This window comes from Silurus meridionalis, chromosome 23 (genome assembly GCF_014805685.1).
Source record: "Silurus meridionalis isolate SWU-2019-XX chromosome 23, ASM1480568v1, whole genome shotgun sequence".
Taxonomy (NCBI): Eukaryota; Metazoa; Chordata; class Actinopteri; order Siluriformes; family Siluridae; genus Silurus; species Silurus meridionalis.
The window spans coordinates 11,664,940-11,684,886 of NC_060906.1; the positions used below are offsets into that span (position 1 = coordinate 11,664,940).

Sequence of the window (19,947 nt, forward strand, 5' to 3'; positions counted from 1 at the left end):
TTGGCTGTAATGAAAGCTTGTGGCCACACCACCCTGTTGAGGCTAAGACTGAAGATCTCTGCACTAGAGAATTAGTGAGGTCAGACGCTGATGTCAGTCCTGCCAAGTGGATGCTATTCCAGTTCATTTCAAAAGTGTTTAGTGGGGCTGAACTTTATACGTTCATACGTTTATCCAACATTAAAATGAGTATGTCCCATATTGAGTATGAGTATGTCCCATATCCCATATTGACTATTGTTTACTGTTTACTGTTCCACTGTATGCCATAAGCATTTTTTTTTGTATATACAACATTCTTTTTGTCTCACATAAATATATCTTTTATATCTTCATATTCTTATATTTTATTTTATATAGTTTTTTGTACTTTATTTATCTGCCTTCTTTTTCTTTTTCCACATCCTATTCCCTCATGCCGGACCGTCGTAATAAGCATTTCACTGCATGTCATACCCTGTATGTATGTGTATGTGATGAATAAAATTTTATTTGATTTTGATTATTGTAGTCTGTTAAAAAAAGTATCCCTTCACCTGGATGGCCTACAGATGGTCTCTAACTGTATATAGTGATAAATGAAGCTGACATACAGCAATGAATCTGTTGTGACAATGTTTGTAACAGCATTTTCTTCTGTTACATGATGTGCTAAAATGTCCCAGTACTCGCATCCTCTTTTGGTAGACACGCAAAACTTTTTCTTCACAAAAATGTTAAAAAAATATGTTCAGTTTGTGGTATCGGTATACGAAGTGGGGCACGGTGAAGTCCTTCTAACTTGCTTCAAGTTCTTGGACCTCACTTTGATCCTTCACAGGTCATACTGGAACAGATTATGGCCCATAAGAGTAAAGGGAAATTACAGAAGACAAAGATATTTTTTTTATACAATTGTGCCACAAGGTTTGGGGAAGTACCACGTGTTATGGTATATAGTATGTGTTAGTGTTATTACGGATATTATGGATACATACATTAGCAAAAGTGTACAGCCATTCCTTCGGTATTGTATGAAAAAGGCACTAAACGCGTACATTGCCAACGCCCGGTAACAGACACACACACAGTCTCCACCCCGTCCCCGCCCAAGAGAAAGGACATTCACTTCTCCCCGCAGTGCTCGCCATTCTTTTCCGGTCTTCAGGATCTACTCGGTGTTCAACATGTTACAGGTTTTCTGTCACGTCCTGCTTCTCCTGGTAAGTTAAACTCATTGCAGCATGTCGTTTCATTCGCTAATATTAGTCGCGATGAAGTTTATGTGAAGTTGGCCATTCTGTTTACGATAAGTCCTGGCAATGGACTACTGTACATGCTCGTGTATTTCTATTTACATACACAACACAAACACGGAGAGAACAGATGTGTATACAAGAAGTCTTCATTGTCTGATCTATCTATCTATCTATCTATCTATCTATCTGTCTGTCTGTCTGTCTCTCTCTCTCTCTCTCTCTCTCTCTCTCTCTCTCTCTCTCTCTCTCTCTATATATATATATATATATATATATATATATATATATATATATAAAATAGGAATGCTTGTATCTGACCAGTTGTTTATCTAGGCAGTGTTTAGGAATGTATCAAAGCCCCACAGAGTTTAACCCCCTTGCAGTATGGTGCTGATAAGACTGTTAAATCTGTACACACATTATTTCTAATGATTCTCCCCTTTCAGAGCGTTGAGACATTTTCAGAAATTATTAACAATACCTTGAGAGAGAAACATTACATGTTTTTTTATCGCCATAACTTTTATCTGTTCACTCCCTCTCAGGGTTAATGAATAACCAGGGGAAATGCCTGGGTTGTCTAATCCGGTTAGTGAGTTTCATGTATTGTTACATTAGGCCTTACAGTAAACCTCTGAAGTTTAGCTCAGGATGAGATCTGTAACAAACAACACCACCGCTTTATCAATTAACGGATATTACAGAGCGATTGACGAGAAAGCACAGAGTATGAGATATTGAAATGATATTGTTTTGGCCAGACATTTGGCTGGACTCCAAGCAGGAGTACTGTAAGCATGCATTATGAGGTTAAATCTGATTTTACAGTAAACTGAAAGCAAAACTCAATTATGATATCCAAATTAAGTGTGATGTTTTCAATTGTATCTGGTTAGATATAATACCATATGAAGCGGGTTCTAATGCATTTTGATAGAGATGCTCCTATCTGATGCTGAGCATTGCATATTTTGGCTGGTACTAACCAGCAATGGCAAAACAGATTACACATATGAACACAGGACCTGTTGTATAGTCAGCTGGTTACTAAGCTATCAGTATCAGACTTGTATTTGGTATCACATGATTTACACAGCTGCAGTAGTGCCATTGCACTAAAAAGAGGGGCGACAATTGTATCCATAGCTTTTAATCAATTATTTATTTTTTACATTGTCTGTGAAAATAATTCACAAGGGAGCCACAGCTGGACTGATAAAGAGTAATAATAGTTACCAAATCTTCTGAGTATTCAATGTCATTCAAACTGTACCACATTTTATACTATCCTGACATACTTTTTAGAACAGTACTGTAGGGTTTATAACTCGATTTGGTGTTTATAATAGTGTTTGGTAGATTAATAATCCCATAATTAGGTGCCAGTCAAATACATATCCACACTGTGGGGCAGACATCTGCGGTTATACAAGCAGAAACATCTGTTAATGTTTCTCTTCAAATGGCTGGATTTTTAAAGCATGCTTTGTGCTGGATATAAACAGAATCAGAAACCTTGTAAAAAAAATAATAATAAAATAAAAAAAGAATTTGACGAAATCTGGTTTTGTTGTTTAAGTTTTAATTGCTCACCTTTTTTTTCTTTATATCTGGATGATTCAAGCTTCAAAACCGGTTTATTTGTGTTTAGCAATAGTATAAATTGATGAGTTGTTCTACAATGAAAATTACTACTCAGATTATATGGAAATGTGTCATTTCCTGCATGTTTTAAGCCAAACAGCAGTGTGTATGCAGGGCCCATGAACAGTGAACCATGCAATTAGCACATAGTGATAATACTGGGAAACGCCTTTCCTTGTGGTGATAAAAAAAAAAAAAAAAACATTCTACTCATCACATCATAATGCAAATTTTAGCAATAGTTAAAGTTACAGAACCCAAAATGATAGCTTGTTTAAAACTGATAAGCGAGGAACATGTACCTTGATTACTGTAAAATGTGAGACAGATTGTATTGTAGCTGCTCATTTGAAACAAAACATGGACCTGATTTCCACTTTTCTTTTTTCTTTCTCAGCTGACATGTTTTTATGCAGAGTCATGTGTCCAGCAGCATATTGAAGCACAGGTTCCCAAAATGCTGGAACCTGGTTATGTTGTTTCTCAAGGTACAGCGACTTCTAATAGCTTCTCTAGTACATCAAATTAAATGCTATTGACAATAGAATTTTTTTTTTTTTTTTTTTTTATATGAGTAATTGCAGTGATGCATTTTAGTTATGAAAGTTTCCGTATATCCTAAATATTTCTAATCATATCTGTATGCTCTTTCTGTAGTGAATTTGAATGGTTGTGGGGACGGGCCTCTGGAATTAATTTCCAGTGACCCAGCTTTCACAGTACAAACGGACGGCACTATACTGGTTGTGTGGGTAATTGTGGTACCAAGGGATGGCAGGTCTTTTTGGATAACTGTGCAGGACCACACGGGCCACAACTGGTTCGTGGATGTCAGCCTTTCCACCACAAGAAAGGTAATGTGATAATCAACTGGTAATCAAGATTTAAGTAATCACCGTGACACACTTGCTCAGACAGATGGAACATAGTTGGAATTAGCTTTTCTGTTGAATATGATTGTAGGTGTCCAAAAATGCAGTTCTCAAACGCGCCAAACGAAGATGGAGTCCTCCTCCTTTCAGTATTAAAGAGAATGACAATGGTCCTTTCCCCAAGGATATGGAGATGGTAAGACTCTCAGATTTTCATTATCAACCTCCTGCTGGTTGTCTTGTATAAATAAGCCCAATGCAGTGTGATTAATGCATTTCCATTCTCCACTTAACCTTCATAGCACCTCACACTTTCTCCTCTCTACCTTTTCCAGCATCCCATCATTTTCTGATAAGTCAAATTCTTTGCGTTGTACAGCATTTGGATGTATTTTTCATGTTGTGTTTCTTTTTCACTAGATTGCGTCAGACACATCAGTAAATTACTCAGTGTACTACAAGATTAATGGACCTGGTGTTACTGAAACACCTGTGGGTCTGTTCTCCGTTGTACCAAAATCAGGCTTGTTAAGAGTCCACGGCACTGTTGACCGTGAGCAGTACCCGAACATTGTAGTAAGTAAACCATATTTTCCCCATACACTTCTTCAAAAAATCACACACACATATATATGTGTGTGTGTGTGTGTTCAATTATGGTGTATCCTACAGTCTCATAGAAACTGGTCTTCTCCCTTAGTTTAGAGCCCACGCCTTAAACAGCTACAATAATCAAGAGACTGATGATTCTCTGCCAATCACTGTGATAATAGAGGATGAGAATGACAATGCTCCACAGTTCTCTGGCCCTATGGACTTTACTGTGCAGGAGCGATGCGCCATGGGTAAGTAATGTAATCAGTTAGATTATGTCTTTGATACCAGCATTATGAAAATGAATGCTGATTAACATATATCACGGTCGAGAATTTACTTTATTTTATGGTCTGTGTTAAGGCACTGTTGTAGGTAAAGTGGAGGCAACAGATAGGGATGAACCGAATACCCTCCATACCAAGATCAAGTACAGTCTAAAGAACGGCACTAACCTGTTCAGTATTGATGGTTCATCTGGTGTTATTACTGCTGCTACCAACATGTTGGACAGAGAGGTATTGCCTACCTATAAATACTCATTTACATAATTTACAAGCATTTCCTTTTTTTTTATATTATTTTAATGTAGTCTATTTTTTCTTCATAAGGGAATCCTGTCATATGCTCGTGCAAATTGTATTCTCTATGTCAAAAATACACCCACCCTGTACACAAAAAAAAGTTCTACACACAAGTTGTATGTGTGTATATATATATATATATATATATATATATATATATATATATATATATATATATATATATATATATATATATATAATTTGCACGAGCATACAGCAGGGCATGATTCTCCCTTATGAAATAAAAAAGACTATAAAATAAAACTTAAAAAAAGGGAAATGCTTGTAAATTATCCACAAGTGACAAAACCAAGGTGGAAAAAATGAAAAAGATCAAAATCTTGAAAATAAAAAATAGAAATATTTTTACAAGAATATAATACTTATGAAAAATTACATCTCAGAAGCAGAAAAAGAAAAACAATTAAGTCAGGAAATATTTTATACAGACACAAAAACAATGTATTTGAATGACAGTTTTTAATGATATATTATCATTATATTATCATTATTACAATTAGCATTATAAATGATTGCATTTGTGGAATTTCCTTCAGACAGCAGAAAAGTACATTCTAGAAACAGAGATCAGAGACATGAATGGAGCCTCTAATGGGCTATTCAACACAGGGAGGGCTGTGGTGACCCTGAGTGATATCAACGATAATCCACCTACCTTTACACAATCACAGGTAAGTTCAGCTATCATTATTCCTTGTATTCAAATTTTTAAATTTTTCATGTTAAAATGTCCAGTTGAAATAAACACATTTGAACCCAGCAGATTGACCTTTTATGCTGTAAACATTTATGCGGTTTTGCCTTATTATGTTATACATTAAGCCCTTATATTTTTTTTTACAACCTCTGCATAGAGTGGCTGAAACACCTATGTGAAAAGCATTGAGAATATCACCATTACAATGACTATAATGAACAAAATGTGAAAGAAGGCATATTGTATTTATAGGCATTTCCTCCCTTCCGGCTGAAACAAAGGGGTTCTATAGAGCAAAGGTTAATCTATTGTTTAAATGTCCTTAACTCCGCCTTATTGTTTAAACAAAAGCTCATCAAATACAAGCGCTTTCATCGCTCACCTGTTGTATGTGCATTGCCAATAAATAATAAAAGTGTGGATAATTCATAATTCTTCATCATTAACTTGTAAAAAATCCTGAGGCATACATTCAATAATAGCAAATTTGTTTTATATGCATAAACTACAAACAAATTTAAGGCATTGAAATTTTAAATCAAATTTTATTGAATGACATAAATTTAACCTGTACACACTCATATGCTACTGTACCACTGCCCCTACCTGGTCTCAGGCTTGGCCCACCATCATACTTAATCTTTGGAGGCCACAAACTCAAAGCACAATTTATATCCTTAATGCTAAAATAAATATTCAATAATGGTCTTACAGTATATATTTTTTTAATGTTCCTGCAATAGTACAAAGGCAAGGTGATGGAGAACAAAGCAAATCTGCTGGTCCTCAGGATACCTGTGGAAGACAAGGACTTGAAGAACACCCCTAACTGGAAAGCAGTGTACGAAATCACCAAGGGTAACGAGAACGGCAACTTCGAGATCAAAACAGATCCCATTACAAATGAAGGGCTGCTGTATGTTACAAAGGTAAGAGGATAGAGTGAATGTTTAAATTATATATTTGAAGGCAGAAGGTGGTCTAATATTGCTTCACCTATTCCTCCTGTATCACTAATCATACAGCCCAAACTATAAGGTGTAGAAACAATTCATTTGATCAAAAGTTTTGCATGGAAGGTAGTAATCTTGTTCCACCTCTCAGGAAGGGATGGTGGTTTTTTGTTTCGTTCTGTAATTCAGGTCAGTTTGCTATTTGGACATTTTAAATCTGTTAAATCCATTCAATACATAATTATGTACTTGGCATGAGCCTCTCTGAAGTAATTTTATTTTTTTTTTTTACTCAAATACATTTGTCTTTACTTTGTTTGATTTGTATTGTATTTTTTCTCAAAAACCAATGACTTGACCTTTATAAGTTTCTAAAAGTATTAGTTATAGTAGATTTACAGCGTTGGGATTGCAGTTGGTGAGCAGGGTGTGAGAGAGACTGGTTAAGCACTGCCCTGTAAGACGTTTGTGTGTTTCTAAGGCGCAGCCACACCCTGCTTTCAGACCTGCAAGCTAATACTTGTGGAGAGCTCATAATAACTGATTACATTTTTTATCTGCTTCGTGTATGCAAGTATTCCTGAAGGCATTTGAAATAACACAAACACATAACAACAAACAGCATTTTTTTTGGTAAAAAAAAAAGAAATCACAAAATGAGACACAGCCTTAAGTGTTATTGTCATTATACATGCTCTACCACAAATTTTATTGTATGTTTTGAACCAAATTGTACTTTTTTCGATTTTCTTTTTTGCAAACAGCCTCTGGATTATGAGAAACAGCAGACAGCGAACTTGGATTTGATGGCACGCAATGAGGCCCCTCTTGTAGGAACCACTTCCACCTGGCAGAAAGTGCCTGTGGAGATCGCTGTGGAAAATGAGGATGAAGGACCAGAATTCTATGCACCTGTACTTGTGCTCAAAGTAAAAGAGAATGTACCAAATGGAACTTTAATTGGAACCTATACAGCCACTGATCCAGAGACCAAAAGCAGCAAGGACATAAAGTAAGAGCACTTAACAGTGGGATTTCTCAGGCTTTCACATACTTTCACGTATGCAATATGTATGTACATATATGTAGTGTTTCACACACAAAAAAAACAATAGGCTATGAAAGCACCATTACTCAAATAGGTGGCTATATTTTGGAGCAGGTTTTAGAGACAATGTAATACATACTGTGATGTAATAATGTGCAGTTCAGGAAATTCACATAATGGAGAAAATAATCTGAAATTGTTCTACTCTGACAGATACTATAAGTTGACTGACCGGGGTTCCTGGATCAATGTGATGGAGAACACTGGCGAGCTGAAGACAGCAATGACCATTGACAGAGAGTCACCACTTGTATATAATAATACATATAACATCACTGTCAAAGCAGTAGATACGAGTGAGTACATCTGCCACAGAATTATAACAAATCATGTTTTTGGTTATGACCTATACTGCTGTCTTTGGGTTATGAATAGATCAACTTTTGTCCATGTTTATTTAGAGTAACAATAGTAATAGAAAAAAAAATAAAAATAAAATAAGCTATATGACATCATGTGTTTACAGTTTATGCACTGGATATGAGATCCATATCCATATGTATATATGTATTTGTGATACAATAGTACAATAGTAATAGTACAATAATTAGGTAAACACCATTTCAGCATTCTCCTTCAATAGTAAGCCCTCCATTTAAATACAAAATATAGGCCATACATCAACTGGGATAGTGATAATAATGTTTGGCCATATTGCCTCTTGCTAGTAATTAAACAAATGCTATGACACCACAACCTGAATACACATTTACTATTTACTATTTACTATTTTTTTTCTAGGTCAGAAGACTGGCACCGGGACGGTGTTGATTCTCATTGAGGATGTGAATGATAATGTCCCATTTATTACTAAACCCGATCAGGTCCTGTGCAGTAAAAGTGGTACTGGGGGCTCTGTACTCATTGAAGCTAAGGACCTTGACCAGAAGCCATACTCAGATCCATTCACTTTTGAACTGGAGGGTGAGAATGCTGAACAGTGGAAGTTGACAGGCGCCACAGGTATGCCAAGAGTAAAATATTTTAGGGCAGCCAGTTACAGTAGGTATTGGTGTAATTTGTCTAAGGCAGCCACTTTTTTGTTGTTTAGGTACCTCAGTAATGCTGCAGCCAGCTAAGGAATTGCCTAATGATTTGTATCAAGTCCCAATACTGATAAAGGACCTCCAGGGTAATGGGGAAGAACAAAAGGTGTCCGTGCGAATATGTGACTGTACAAACGAGGGAGTTTGTATGCCTCAACATTTTTCCACTGCCCTGGGAGTGTGGGGTGTCCTCGCCATGCTGCTGGGCTTGCTGCTGCTTCTACTTCTTTGTAAGTGCTGGCCATTCCATGGGTTACAAACACTATAGGTCTTACCGACACACTGCTTTATTGACAATACTGTATTAATACAGAAGGCATAACAGACACCAGCTAATGCCAGCTGTTTGTAAATCTTTCATTCTTTATAGTCAGGAATCTATATATAACTTAGATATAATATTATATAACTACTGTATATATAATACTTATTCTGATTGTCACTTGACATCCCATTTTATCCACCAAGCCAGTTTGTATGTTACACTACATGCTAGTATAAAAAGAGTAAAAAAGTGTATAAATGTGTTCTTATTTACGTTATGCTAGTCTTCTTTGTATAGTTGATTCATAGGATTATGTTCAATACAAAAATAAGAAAGATTTAACAGAAATTACATTATATTACTCATTAATGTAAATAATGGCCTTTCTCTTTGGAACAGGTCTGCTTTGCATTTTTGTGTGCAGCACAAAGGGAGAAAAACTGGCCATGGCTGATGACTATGATGGAAACGGTGGAATGCTGCTTAAATCTAACTTAGAAGCTCCAGGAGAGGAAGTGGTGAGAACATATTTTAAGCTTCTGTCCTACAGCTAGGAGATGTTTTAAATGTTATAAGTGTATATGCTTGCACTGAATACAACCTGATCCAAGAATTTCATTGTTATAGCCATAATGCCTGAGCAAATCCTTAGCAGTGCACTTCAGTAACTCCAAATAGCTGAAAATACGTGGACACAATTAACATCACACATATTTGTAGTTCTGCCCTCAAAAAATATTATTTTTGGTGTAACATTTCAATTTTCCGGTCGTTGGAACTAAGAGGCCCAAGCCTGTTCTAGCATGACCGAGCCCTTGTGCACAAAATGAGAGCCATGAAAACATGGTGTCTTGCACAGAGCCCTTGCACTGGATCTCCTCACTTGACATCATTGGCTGATCTCACAAATGTTCTTGGGGCTGAACAAACACAAATTCCCACAGCCTCCCTCAAAAATTTTGTATAAAGTGTTCCCAGTGCAGTGGAGGTTATTATACCAGAAATAGGTGATTGAATCTGGAACGGGATTTTCAACAGCATATTGGTGTAATAGTTAGGAATCTACAGACTTTGGCCCATGTTTTATATGCAATTGTAAAAGAAATGTTTCTGCATAATATAATATTTCATGATATTAAAATAATTATACATTTGCTTCAATGCACAGAAAGATGCAATGTTACTGATGTCCAGCACTGGGGCAGATATAATTGACAGCTCTAAAGGAGGAGGTTTCCTGGAGCAGCACACCATTATGAGCTCAAACGGAGCAACCTTTGGACAGAAGCAAACTTATGGAAGCGGCATGTACCAGAACAACATGCAGGGCCTCATGACCACCAACACATTGTCCTCTGGGCAGTACAACACAGGCATGTACGGGAACTCCTATAAGAAACACTCCACCATGTCAACAATGGATATGTGGAGGGAAAGTGGGATTCAGCTTGATTCAGTAAGTGGAGCTGGTAACGTTGTATCAGCTTATAAATACTCTAATACACGTCAATAATTACTATCCGTTATAAAACTTATTTAGCTCAGAATGAAGTTATTCGCTCGGTTCTGATTGTGCTCTGGGATTGCATTAGGTATCTCCTTTAAGTATCGTATAGCATACACTATATCCTGTTGTCTTTCGCTTTTCATGGAACACTTTCGCCTCTGCTATCTGTAAACATTTTTTGCTGCTTTAGTGGCTTTTAAAGAACAGCTTTGCTCTTTAGTGTCTTATTGGTGACCCTTTCACTTAATTTCATTTCACCTTATTACGCCATTTCTTTGTGGCAGAAACTGGCCTACTTTCGAGGAGAGACAGATGGGCGATTTGCAGACGACATCCTGAGGCCTTATGGGTATGAGGGAGTGGGCTCTCCTGCAGGGTCTGTTGGGTGCTGTAGTATCCTTGGTGAACCGGAGTCACTGGATTTCCTTGATTCGCTTGGACCCAAGTTCAAAACTCTTGCTGATGTATGCACAAGCAAATCACAGAGGGGAGGGAAGTGAAAGGAGTGGCGATTAAGATTAAAAAAAATACGTATACCCTGGATATCTGTGAACACTAGCCACTGAAATCTGACACCAAACACTAAAACCTTATGTATTACATTCTGGAGTCTATGCCAGAAAAAGGACTGCTTTTATTTTTTCAGATCAAGTGTGTAGAGTATGTGAGTATGCGTGTATGCGTGTTTTATATTTGATTGGTTTGCTGTTGTGTGTACTACTATCAGCTGCATCTCATTGTCAAAGCACTGGAAAAGCCTATGTTTTTTTTCTTCTGTTGTATTATGTAATATAATATTTCTAAGGGGACTTTCAAGCCCTAAGATGCACCAGCAACACCTGCAAAAAGCGTAGCTGATGCCACCTGACTCTAAAATGCTTGATTTCTATTTCTGAAATTGCATTTTTCACAAACTGCTAGCAATTTATATATATATTTCTACTATAACATGCTGTAACTTGAATGAATGTAAAGCTTTCAGAGACATATTTTTCCATGTTTTACAGGTTGTCTCTTTAGGGGATGTTGGTGCTGGTATATTGCTAGTGACTAATAGAACCCTGTCATGGTTGTTCTGAGTATTACCAAGGGACTGCTGGGTTCTTTACACAATTTGATATAATATTTTAACATAATATGAGAATACTGGGAGTTGTATTTTGTATCTTAAGAATGAAGTGACAATAAGTGTAAACAGGACTAATGGAGACTGCTGGTCTTTGAGACTTTCTCTCACAGAGAGTTGCTTTTTGTGTTCCAGCATCCCAACTAATCATCAGACCAAATTCATTTCACTCTTGTATATTATCTATTGTTCTCAATACATCGCTAGTATTCTTTTGTGTGAGTGGCTGTAACTTTATTATTTATCTTAGTTAATTAATAAATGTTTTTCTTTTTTTTTTTACTAAAACTGTGCTAAAATCATAAAAATAAAACATGCTTGGGAGAGATAAAGCAGATGGAAAGTATTTAGCATATGGTTCATTTGAAAAATATCTTGACAACACGGCATGCTATAAGAAAATGAACAATGATGGGGTAGATGAAAGCAACTTTCTCAATCATTTCTAATTTACTGATAAATTACAATTTTGTCTGTTTATAGTCAAGTTAGTCCCTGTTAGCACTTACACTATAGCAGCTATAAACTGTCGTTTCTTTACCAGCTTCTAGTTTTCACTCTGTTGAAGTGAACAAATGCAGATTGTCATCTTACAGAGAAATCCTTACATGTAAAGTCTTCTGTCTCGACTTTCCTGTTGCAGAATAGTGAAGACAAAAATGTAAATGATTATATATTTTATTTCTTATTAAATTTAATTCTTTTTTAAATGTTAGTTTATGAACGTTGTGCAATGGATATAAAAAGTCTACATAACCGTCTTAAAATGGTTATTGTGAAAAGATTTAAACCAAGATAAATCATGTGAGAAAGAATGTAAATGTTTTTAGGTAAATAATGAAAAATAAAAAATCCAGTGTACACACTAGTTGTACAATGCTTTTTGGAGCAGCTTTCAAGATTTTTTTTTAGCAGTAATTAACCTGCAGTAAGAATCAGTGTGACATTTTTGACTAATCTCATTTCTACAAAGAAAATCTAGATGGATCAAAGTGTAATGGCATCTCCACAGATTTTTACTGTGAGTGAGGTCATTCAAAAACACAAATCATTTGAATGATTTAAAGGTATTCTTTGGACCATTGTAGTTCTGCTGAAAGGGGAAATTTCTTTTCATCTTCTATGAGACAAAAAGGTTTTTCACAAACATTAACTGGTATTTGTAGCTATTCATGATTACCTTCACCTTGAAAAAAACCCTAGTTCTGACTAAAGACTCACCACCATCCTTTAATGTTGCCCTAGCTCTCTTGGCAGCCTCCCTGGTATGTTTTTTCTTGTCCTGTAAATTTTGAAAAATGTCTTTATATGTTGACAATGGCCTTTACAGTGTTCCATAGTACATCTGATGTTTTAAAAATTGTTGTATACCCCTCTCCTGATCGATTCCTTTCTTCAAGTGAGATGCTGAGCATGACTTGTGAAGACCATGGCTAAAGAAGTCAGTTAAAACCTTGAAGATGTGGAAAAATCATATAATGGTGTTGATGACAGTATAAAAATTAGATTGGAACATGAGATTGCATGCGATTGGTTCATTCTGTACGTACATGCACCCCTAATTTTAAAATGGCATTCAAGTTTTTTTATTTTTGTCCAAAAATGTATGCTTGTTTTTCATATCATTTTTAGACACAAATTTTACACAGAGCGTGACAAAGTTCTGACACGACTGACCAAGGTTACATTTCACAAAAACCTCCCATTTTGACAGGGTGATGTGGAGATTTATATATTTTTCTATTGTAGATCATCCCAAATAGACATGCTGACGAATTAGCTCATGATATTTGGAAATTCAGTTGTGTATCATACAAAATCTAACAGTATCATACTAAAAAAATGAAAAAGTATTTGGACACCTGTCTTTTCCAGCCATATATGGTTCTGTTACCAAAACGTTAGTGACACACAGGTGATTTATTTGGATGTGGTAGGATTAGATTTGACCTTCACTTGAACTAGGAGACCCAAATCTGTTTCAGGATACCTGTGCACAAAATGAAGATATGGTGTACATGCGTTGGATCTTATGTGGTCTGCAATAGAGCTCTGACCTCAACCCCATTAAACACTTTTGGGATGAATTAGAATTAGAATGCTGCACCCCAGGCCTCTTCACCTCATCTACATCAGTAAACTTTATTAGTTTACAGTCCACAAGTACACTCCAAAATCTAGTGGAACATCCCTCCAGAAGAGTGGAGGTTTTTATAACAGTAAATGGGGACTACCGGTAGTATGTTCAAAAAGCACATATGAATCTTATAAGTCTAGGGTTAGGGTTAGGGTTATATATAACTTAATATAATTTAATTTGAACAGTTATTGGTTATTAATACTATGTATAATAATGTCATCTTTTGTTTTAGTTTTTAATTGTTTGTCCGAGGTTCCTTATGCTAACAGTTAATACAAAAAAAATTTCACAGTTATATTTGTTTAGCATTTATTTTATTCCAACAAGAGAAACCGCAGTTCATTTAGATAGCAGACTAAGACCGTTAGTCTTACTAGCAGTGTTGGAATATTAAAGTGAAGTGTACACAGGAAGAAGCCATGGATAAAGTGCTTTGCTGAGCCTGTTGTGCAATAAACATGACAAATAGCGGTGACATTTTTGTAGATGAAGAAAGTCTTGTAATGAAAAACTCCCTTTCAGTAAACACAGCCATGGCCACTGATGGCTAGTTCATGCTCTGAAAATAATTTTCATTATGTTCAATATTAGCAGAGAGCTCAGTTATAGCAGAGTGAAATGATTGAGGGTGGAATGCAAAATAACAGCCGCGGGTCAGAGGTGGGCGAATATCAGGGATAAGCTTTTTCCATTAACACAGGTTCAAGCCCTGCTTTAGTGTGAAGCCACAGAGCTCAGAGGAGCTCATTAAGGCAGAGAAGAGCACACACATACTTAACCGCTGTTATGTTTAAAGAGTGATGACACTATTAAGAAGCAATCTATATGTAGAGTGATTCTGGAATGCAACAGTAGCTGTGGTGGGTTGAATTGCTTCCACTACCAGCACACGTTGTCAACAAGTAGAATTCCTGCCTTGTTGCCTGTGCTATCTCTGTGTAAGTGAATGTTTCATTGTGTGCTTTTTGAGTTTACACAAGATATCACCTATAATATACTGTAGAAGAGGCCAGTGATCAATGACTTGGTCTAGAAACTTTTGCAGACAATTGAACAATTGTGTGTTTGTGAGTATGTCGTTTGTGTGTGATGTCTGTTCTCATTCTGTCCAATGTGTTGCCAAGGTCTCAGGCTTGTAGCTCAATTGCAGAATTGATTCTACCATAGCAACAAAAACGTCTTAGAACATGGTGACAAAGCTTTCCTTTTATTCAGAGAATAATACAGATGCTTTCTAGCACAAATGCAGAGATAGTTGGGGAAAGACATAGAATGTGCTTGAGATTCAGCAATCAGAAAAGCGTGTGTCTCAAAGCTCATATAGCAAGTGGCCTGAAAAGGTGCTGAAGAGGTTCTGGGAGTCCTTAAGTGTGCTGTCACTCTTATTCAGGCGCACGTACACCCGATCACCTGCTCTGAGCTGCAGCACTGCGCTGTTACTGGCTGTGTCAGTGTGGAGCGCATCTACTGCCACTGCACTCGCCACAATCTAAACACACACACACACACACACACACACACACACACACAAACACATGCACACAGCTTTTAGATTAAGAGGCATGCTTTTGTGTTCACATTGTGCATTTTTTTAAATGTAGAATATTCTTTCTACACAAATTCTATATGAAATTTTGCTCCAGGCAGGTTAGTCCATATATTTACTAATGTTAATTATAATTGCAAGGATGCATTCTAATAAATATAATCTATATTTGTCTTTTAAAAAAACAAAAAACAAATCATGACGTTTATTGCTAATTAGAACAGAAGATGAATGTTACCTACCTTGTGGTCATTAAGCACCAGGTCAGCTCTGAGGCTAAGTCCACTCTTCACTATGTGGTAACTAAAATGGTACACGCCAGCTAAATTGCATGTGAATGTTCCAGTGGAGGAGTCATAGCGGCCACCCAGATTCGTCGTCACCGTACTGAACTTCAGAACGTCTTCTTTCCCAAAGTCTTCCTTCAGTGCTACATAAAAGGCTATTGGTCCCTTTGCAAGAGATCCCTGTCCTTTAGGTCCAGGCGGTCCTGGAGGTCCTGCTTTTCCTGGTGGCCCTGCAGGACCTGTAGGACCCCCTCCAGAAGATGACAATGGGATGACCAAACCATTTGCACCCAGCTCATGTGTACTGCCCTTGCCTTGGAAAGGGTCACACACAAGCCTGCAGGATCCAGTCTGGGTCACTGCTTCATAGCTCCTAAACGTGAGTATAAGAACTGTTATCAGTGCTGATGACCTGAGCCCAGCCATCATGGACCTTCTAAATCAGCAAAATGAAAAAGAGCTAAGCCCTAAACCCTCAGATAAAGCTGCAGTATGGGCTAAGTGAATCTCACGTGATTATCGTGTCATGTAATATGACATTTATAAATTCTTCAGCATCAGCGAAAGTGGAATTGAGAAACTTCCCCATAACTCACATGCGGGTTTATTTTGTAACACTTGACTTTCCAAATTGCAGTATGTTCCCAGTGTTCTGAGAAAAGAGGAAGCTTTGTCCTCTATAGCAGTTCTAGTCTTACAAGTCGGGTAACACAGGGTCAGGTGCATGTGCTGAGTTCAGTCAGGTACAGAACATTAGGCTGTGGTATTGGAGTGAATGAGTTACACCCCTGCACCATAGATATCAAGGTTATTCAAGCTGCTTCAGAAATGTCATGGAAAATAATAGTGAAATAATATACCTCATATATGCACGCACACACGCACGCACACACACACACACACACACACACACACACACACACACACACACACACATATATAGGAACCTTAAAAAATACTTGCAAATAGCCAGCACATGGTCCTCACAGAATTGTTTTTAAGTGTTTTCATAAATATTTAAAAGTTAGGGTCAAATATTTCGGATGAATTCAGAAAACCAGTTATAATATTTTAAATTCTTTCCTTTCTGCTTTCTTTTACCACATTGGTTTGTGGTGTTGACAGGAAATCTAATAATAAATCGTTATCTTCCCACCACCCATTTTTTATGTCAAAACCAACATATTGTTTTTTTTGGCACCTGTGAGATGCCACTAATTGTTCCAAGATCACGCTTCCAAATTTTCATGAGACATAACATTATGTTTCAGTGCTGTATGGATAATAGAATTGATGTTTGTATTATAATTAAATATGTATTGCAAAAATTGCAAAATGCACAAAAATTTCTCTCCGTTTCACCACAAGTAACGAATGACTACTAGGTTAGGCACATAATTAAATGACTTTGAAAGCTCATATAATGAATGGTTCACTTCTTCTAAACAGTGTTTTGAAAGCGTAATATTCCAGAATGAAGTATTACAGACCAACTGTTTTGACTAAATGGATTTTGCCTGAAGAGAATCTGCTCTTGGTGCATTAACTCTCCCAAAGGGGCTCATTAATAACTTAAAGAAATCACTGTTTTAGCCCAAGCCTTCACAGACCCATAAAAGAGAGAGAGAACTAATAACTGTGTCTAATTGTTTGTTTTTGTAGATGAGATCGATCATAGTCAGACATTACTCACACATCAAATGACCACTAAGAATCAACCTAAGCTTGCAGAGAAAAGGAAAAAGCAAGAAAGAATAAGCAAGCAAGAAAGAATGTTCACCTCATGTTTTTGTATGAACTCTAATATTGTTGAGTTCATACTTGTAGAAAAAAATACTATTGGAAGTTGCATGAGGAAGAACATTTTTATAACATGGGTTGTGCTGCAGCCCACCAAAGGGATTAGTCTGAAAGCAGTAAATAAGACTGTGGTGTATAATGTCATGATTCTGGTTCTTATGCATGGTCCACCTTGAGTTTTCATACAAATTCTATATTCTAATCGATCAAGATATTACATTGGGAAGATTTTACTGTGTTACATCACTTTATGTAACATATTTATGATTTTTCTTTATTTAAAAACAAACAAACAAACCCCCCCCCGCTTTTGCTTTTAAACATGACAATTACATTAAAAAATTAAATTAAATAATTCCTCTACTGTATGTGTGTGCACGTGTTCCACTCTTTTTCAAATGGTGGATATTCCCTACTCATAATCACAATGGCTTCTCTATGTCAGAAGCTGTTTACAAGGTTGATTATTGCAAGGCTCTGTGCTGACTTTACTAAAAATTTAGAGGTATGTCTTCTACCATAATACTTTCAAGCACATTGTTACAGGATGTATCTGAGCTGGACTTTGATGTGTTTTCTCAATTTTAAACATTACAGCTCTCATTAAGAATTATAATTGTTTTTTGTCATGTTTACCCCCCCAAAAAAGTATCTTTTAGTTTCCATGTCTTCTATTTTTTGAGCTAGTTGTGGAAAAGCCATTGCATGTATTTTTCGCCTCTTATAAGCTGTTTTACAGAGGCTAAGGGACTTATTAAAAGAGAAACACCACCAGCCATTTTTATTGCTTTGAGACTATAAGAGAAATGTTTGCCCATGTTTGTGCATGTGAGATCATTTCATAAATCTCTCTAACACCATGCAGTCGAGATGCAGGCTGAATGTAAGGATAATGTAATAAACAAGAGGATAAAAGAGAACAAGAGTGCAAGAAGAGTGGTGAAGTGAAGAGAGGGAGGGGAAATATGTGGAGAGGAACGGTTAAAATAATAGACAGGGAGAGGAAAGAGGGAAGATGTAATTAAAAGAAGAAAAATAAAGAGAACTGATGTTATTTTCACACAGAATCTTACATGGCAAACATCTTTTGAACAAATCCACCAGAATTCCAGCAAGTACTTATTACTTATGTAGTAAAGGTTTAGTTGAAATGTTCAGCAGAAGTGTACTCTTCTTATTAGAACAATTTGGGCCTCGTAAAAATTTGTTATAACTTCCTATACGTAGCTTCTAATTACCCATGGAGCAGTACGTATTTAAAATTATATATGTATATATTTATTTTTATTGATTACCCATTAGGAGTCTTGAAAAATGGTGTATGTAAAGTATTTCAAAATGTATTTCATATGCCCCATAAGACTTCATTTCCTCATCTGCTGCATTGTTCGCTGATTTAACTATTGATTTAATTTCTGAGTTATAGACACACTTTGATAGCTCTTGCCAAGATTTGTCTGAATATAATAAATAAAATCAAAGTTTTGTGAATGAGTGTTAGAGTAGTAGTAAAAAGGCTTATGTTTCAATTCAGAATACATGAAGTAATCCAACATGGCAGCGAGTAAGTCTTTACACCGAATATGTCTTGCTCTACAGCATAAAGAAATGCGTTTTCATGTATTAATTCCACCTAATCAAATACTGTCTGAATACCTACAGGATTATACAGCAATCATTCATTGTAGCAATTACATAAGAAATTTGGTATTTTTGAAAATCTAGCTGATTCAGATAAAAGATTAGATCTCGTGCTCATGAGTAAATTTACACATAAGAAGACTAATTAATGTAGTGCATGGATATAGTCAAGATAACTCATATGTAATTCACAAATATAAAGATATATAACTCCCCAACACACTGTAATGTATGTAATTTCTCAAACGTCTTAAGCTTTTTGTTTTATATTAATTACATTAAAAAGTTAGTAAAGTCAGGTGGTCTATATCAGAATACTTCCAAACCCCAACCCATGTAAAACATATCTTCATGGAGCTGGCTTTGTGTACTGGTGCATTCTCATGCTGGAACAGATTTGAGTCTCCTAGTTCAATTGAAGGAAAATATAATGCTACTGCAAAATATAATGCTACTGCAGCTACTGCAGCCAAAGATTTCCTACACAATTGTGTAGATCCAGGTAGTGCAATTGGCTGTATTAATATTACTGGAGGTCTTCAACACATGTTGCCACTAGCAAAATATATATAACAGTTTTTTTTTTTTTACAGATTTTTTTTATACAGTTTTACTACATTCTTTTTTTTTTATTTTATAAATGACGCTTAAAGAGTGAAAACACCAAGTTCACTTCATGGTTTCTGTCCCCAGTGCTAATAGTTTGGTAATGAATTAATATAAGATGTTTAATAACATTAAGAAAAAGTGTTGTAATTACAATGATTTAGTGTTAAATATTTGTTCTATCCTTAGTCACAAATAAGTTTTCGGGAATAATAATGGCAAAAACTGAATAGAACAAAAGCATATCGTATTCTGTGCTATTATATTGTCTT

At 36.2% G+C, this 19,947-nt stretch overlaps 2 protein-coding genes across 2 annotated transcripts; one reads left to right on the plus strand and one right to left on the minus strand.

Moving 5' to 3' along the window:
- The first annotated feature begins 1,054 nt into the window (after window positions 1-1,054).
- dsc2l (desmocollin 2 like) lies at window positions 1,055-12,543 on the plus strand. The gene is made up of 16 exons (XM_046836615.1): window positions 1,055-1,202; window positions 3,280-3,370; window positions 3,540-3,736; window positions 3,846-3,950; window positions 4,175-4,330; window positions 4,455-4,599; window positions 4,712-4,866; window positions 5,490-5,624; window positions 6,394-6,579; window positions 7,368-7,615; window positions 7,865-8,007; window positions 8,453-8,674; window positions 8,763-8,987; window positions 9,422-9,540; window positions 10,191-10,478; window positions 10,814-12,543. Exons 1-16 carry the CDS (start codon window positions 1,167-1,169, stop codon window positions 11,027-11,029), a joined length of 2,667 nt encoding a protein of 888 aa, XP_046692571.1. The 5' UTR covers window positions 1,055-1,166; the 3' UTR covers window positions 11,030-12,543.
- Window positions 12,544-14,983: 2,440 nt separating this feature from the next.
- Window positions 14,984-16,121, minus strand: si:dkey-5n18.1 (uncharacterized protein LOC570444 homolog). The gene is made up of 2 exons (XM_046836479.1): window positions 15,584-16,121; window positions 14,984-15,284 (listed from the first exon to the last, which is right to left on the minus strand). Exons 1-2 carry the CDS (start codon window positions 16,055-16,057, stop codon window positions 15,105-15,107), a joined length of 654 nt encoding a protein of 217 aa, XP_046692435.1. The 5' UTR covers window positions 16,058-16,121; the 3' UTR covers window positions 14,984-15,104.
- Window positions 16,122-19,947: the final 3,826 nt, after the last annotated feature.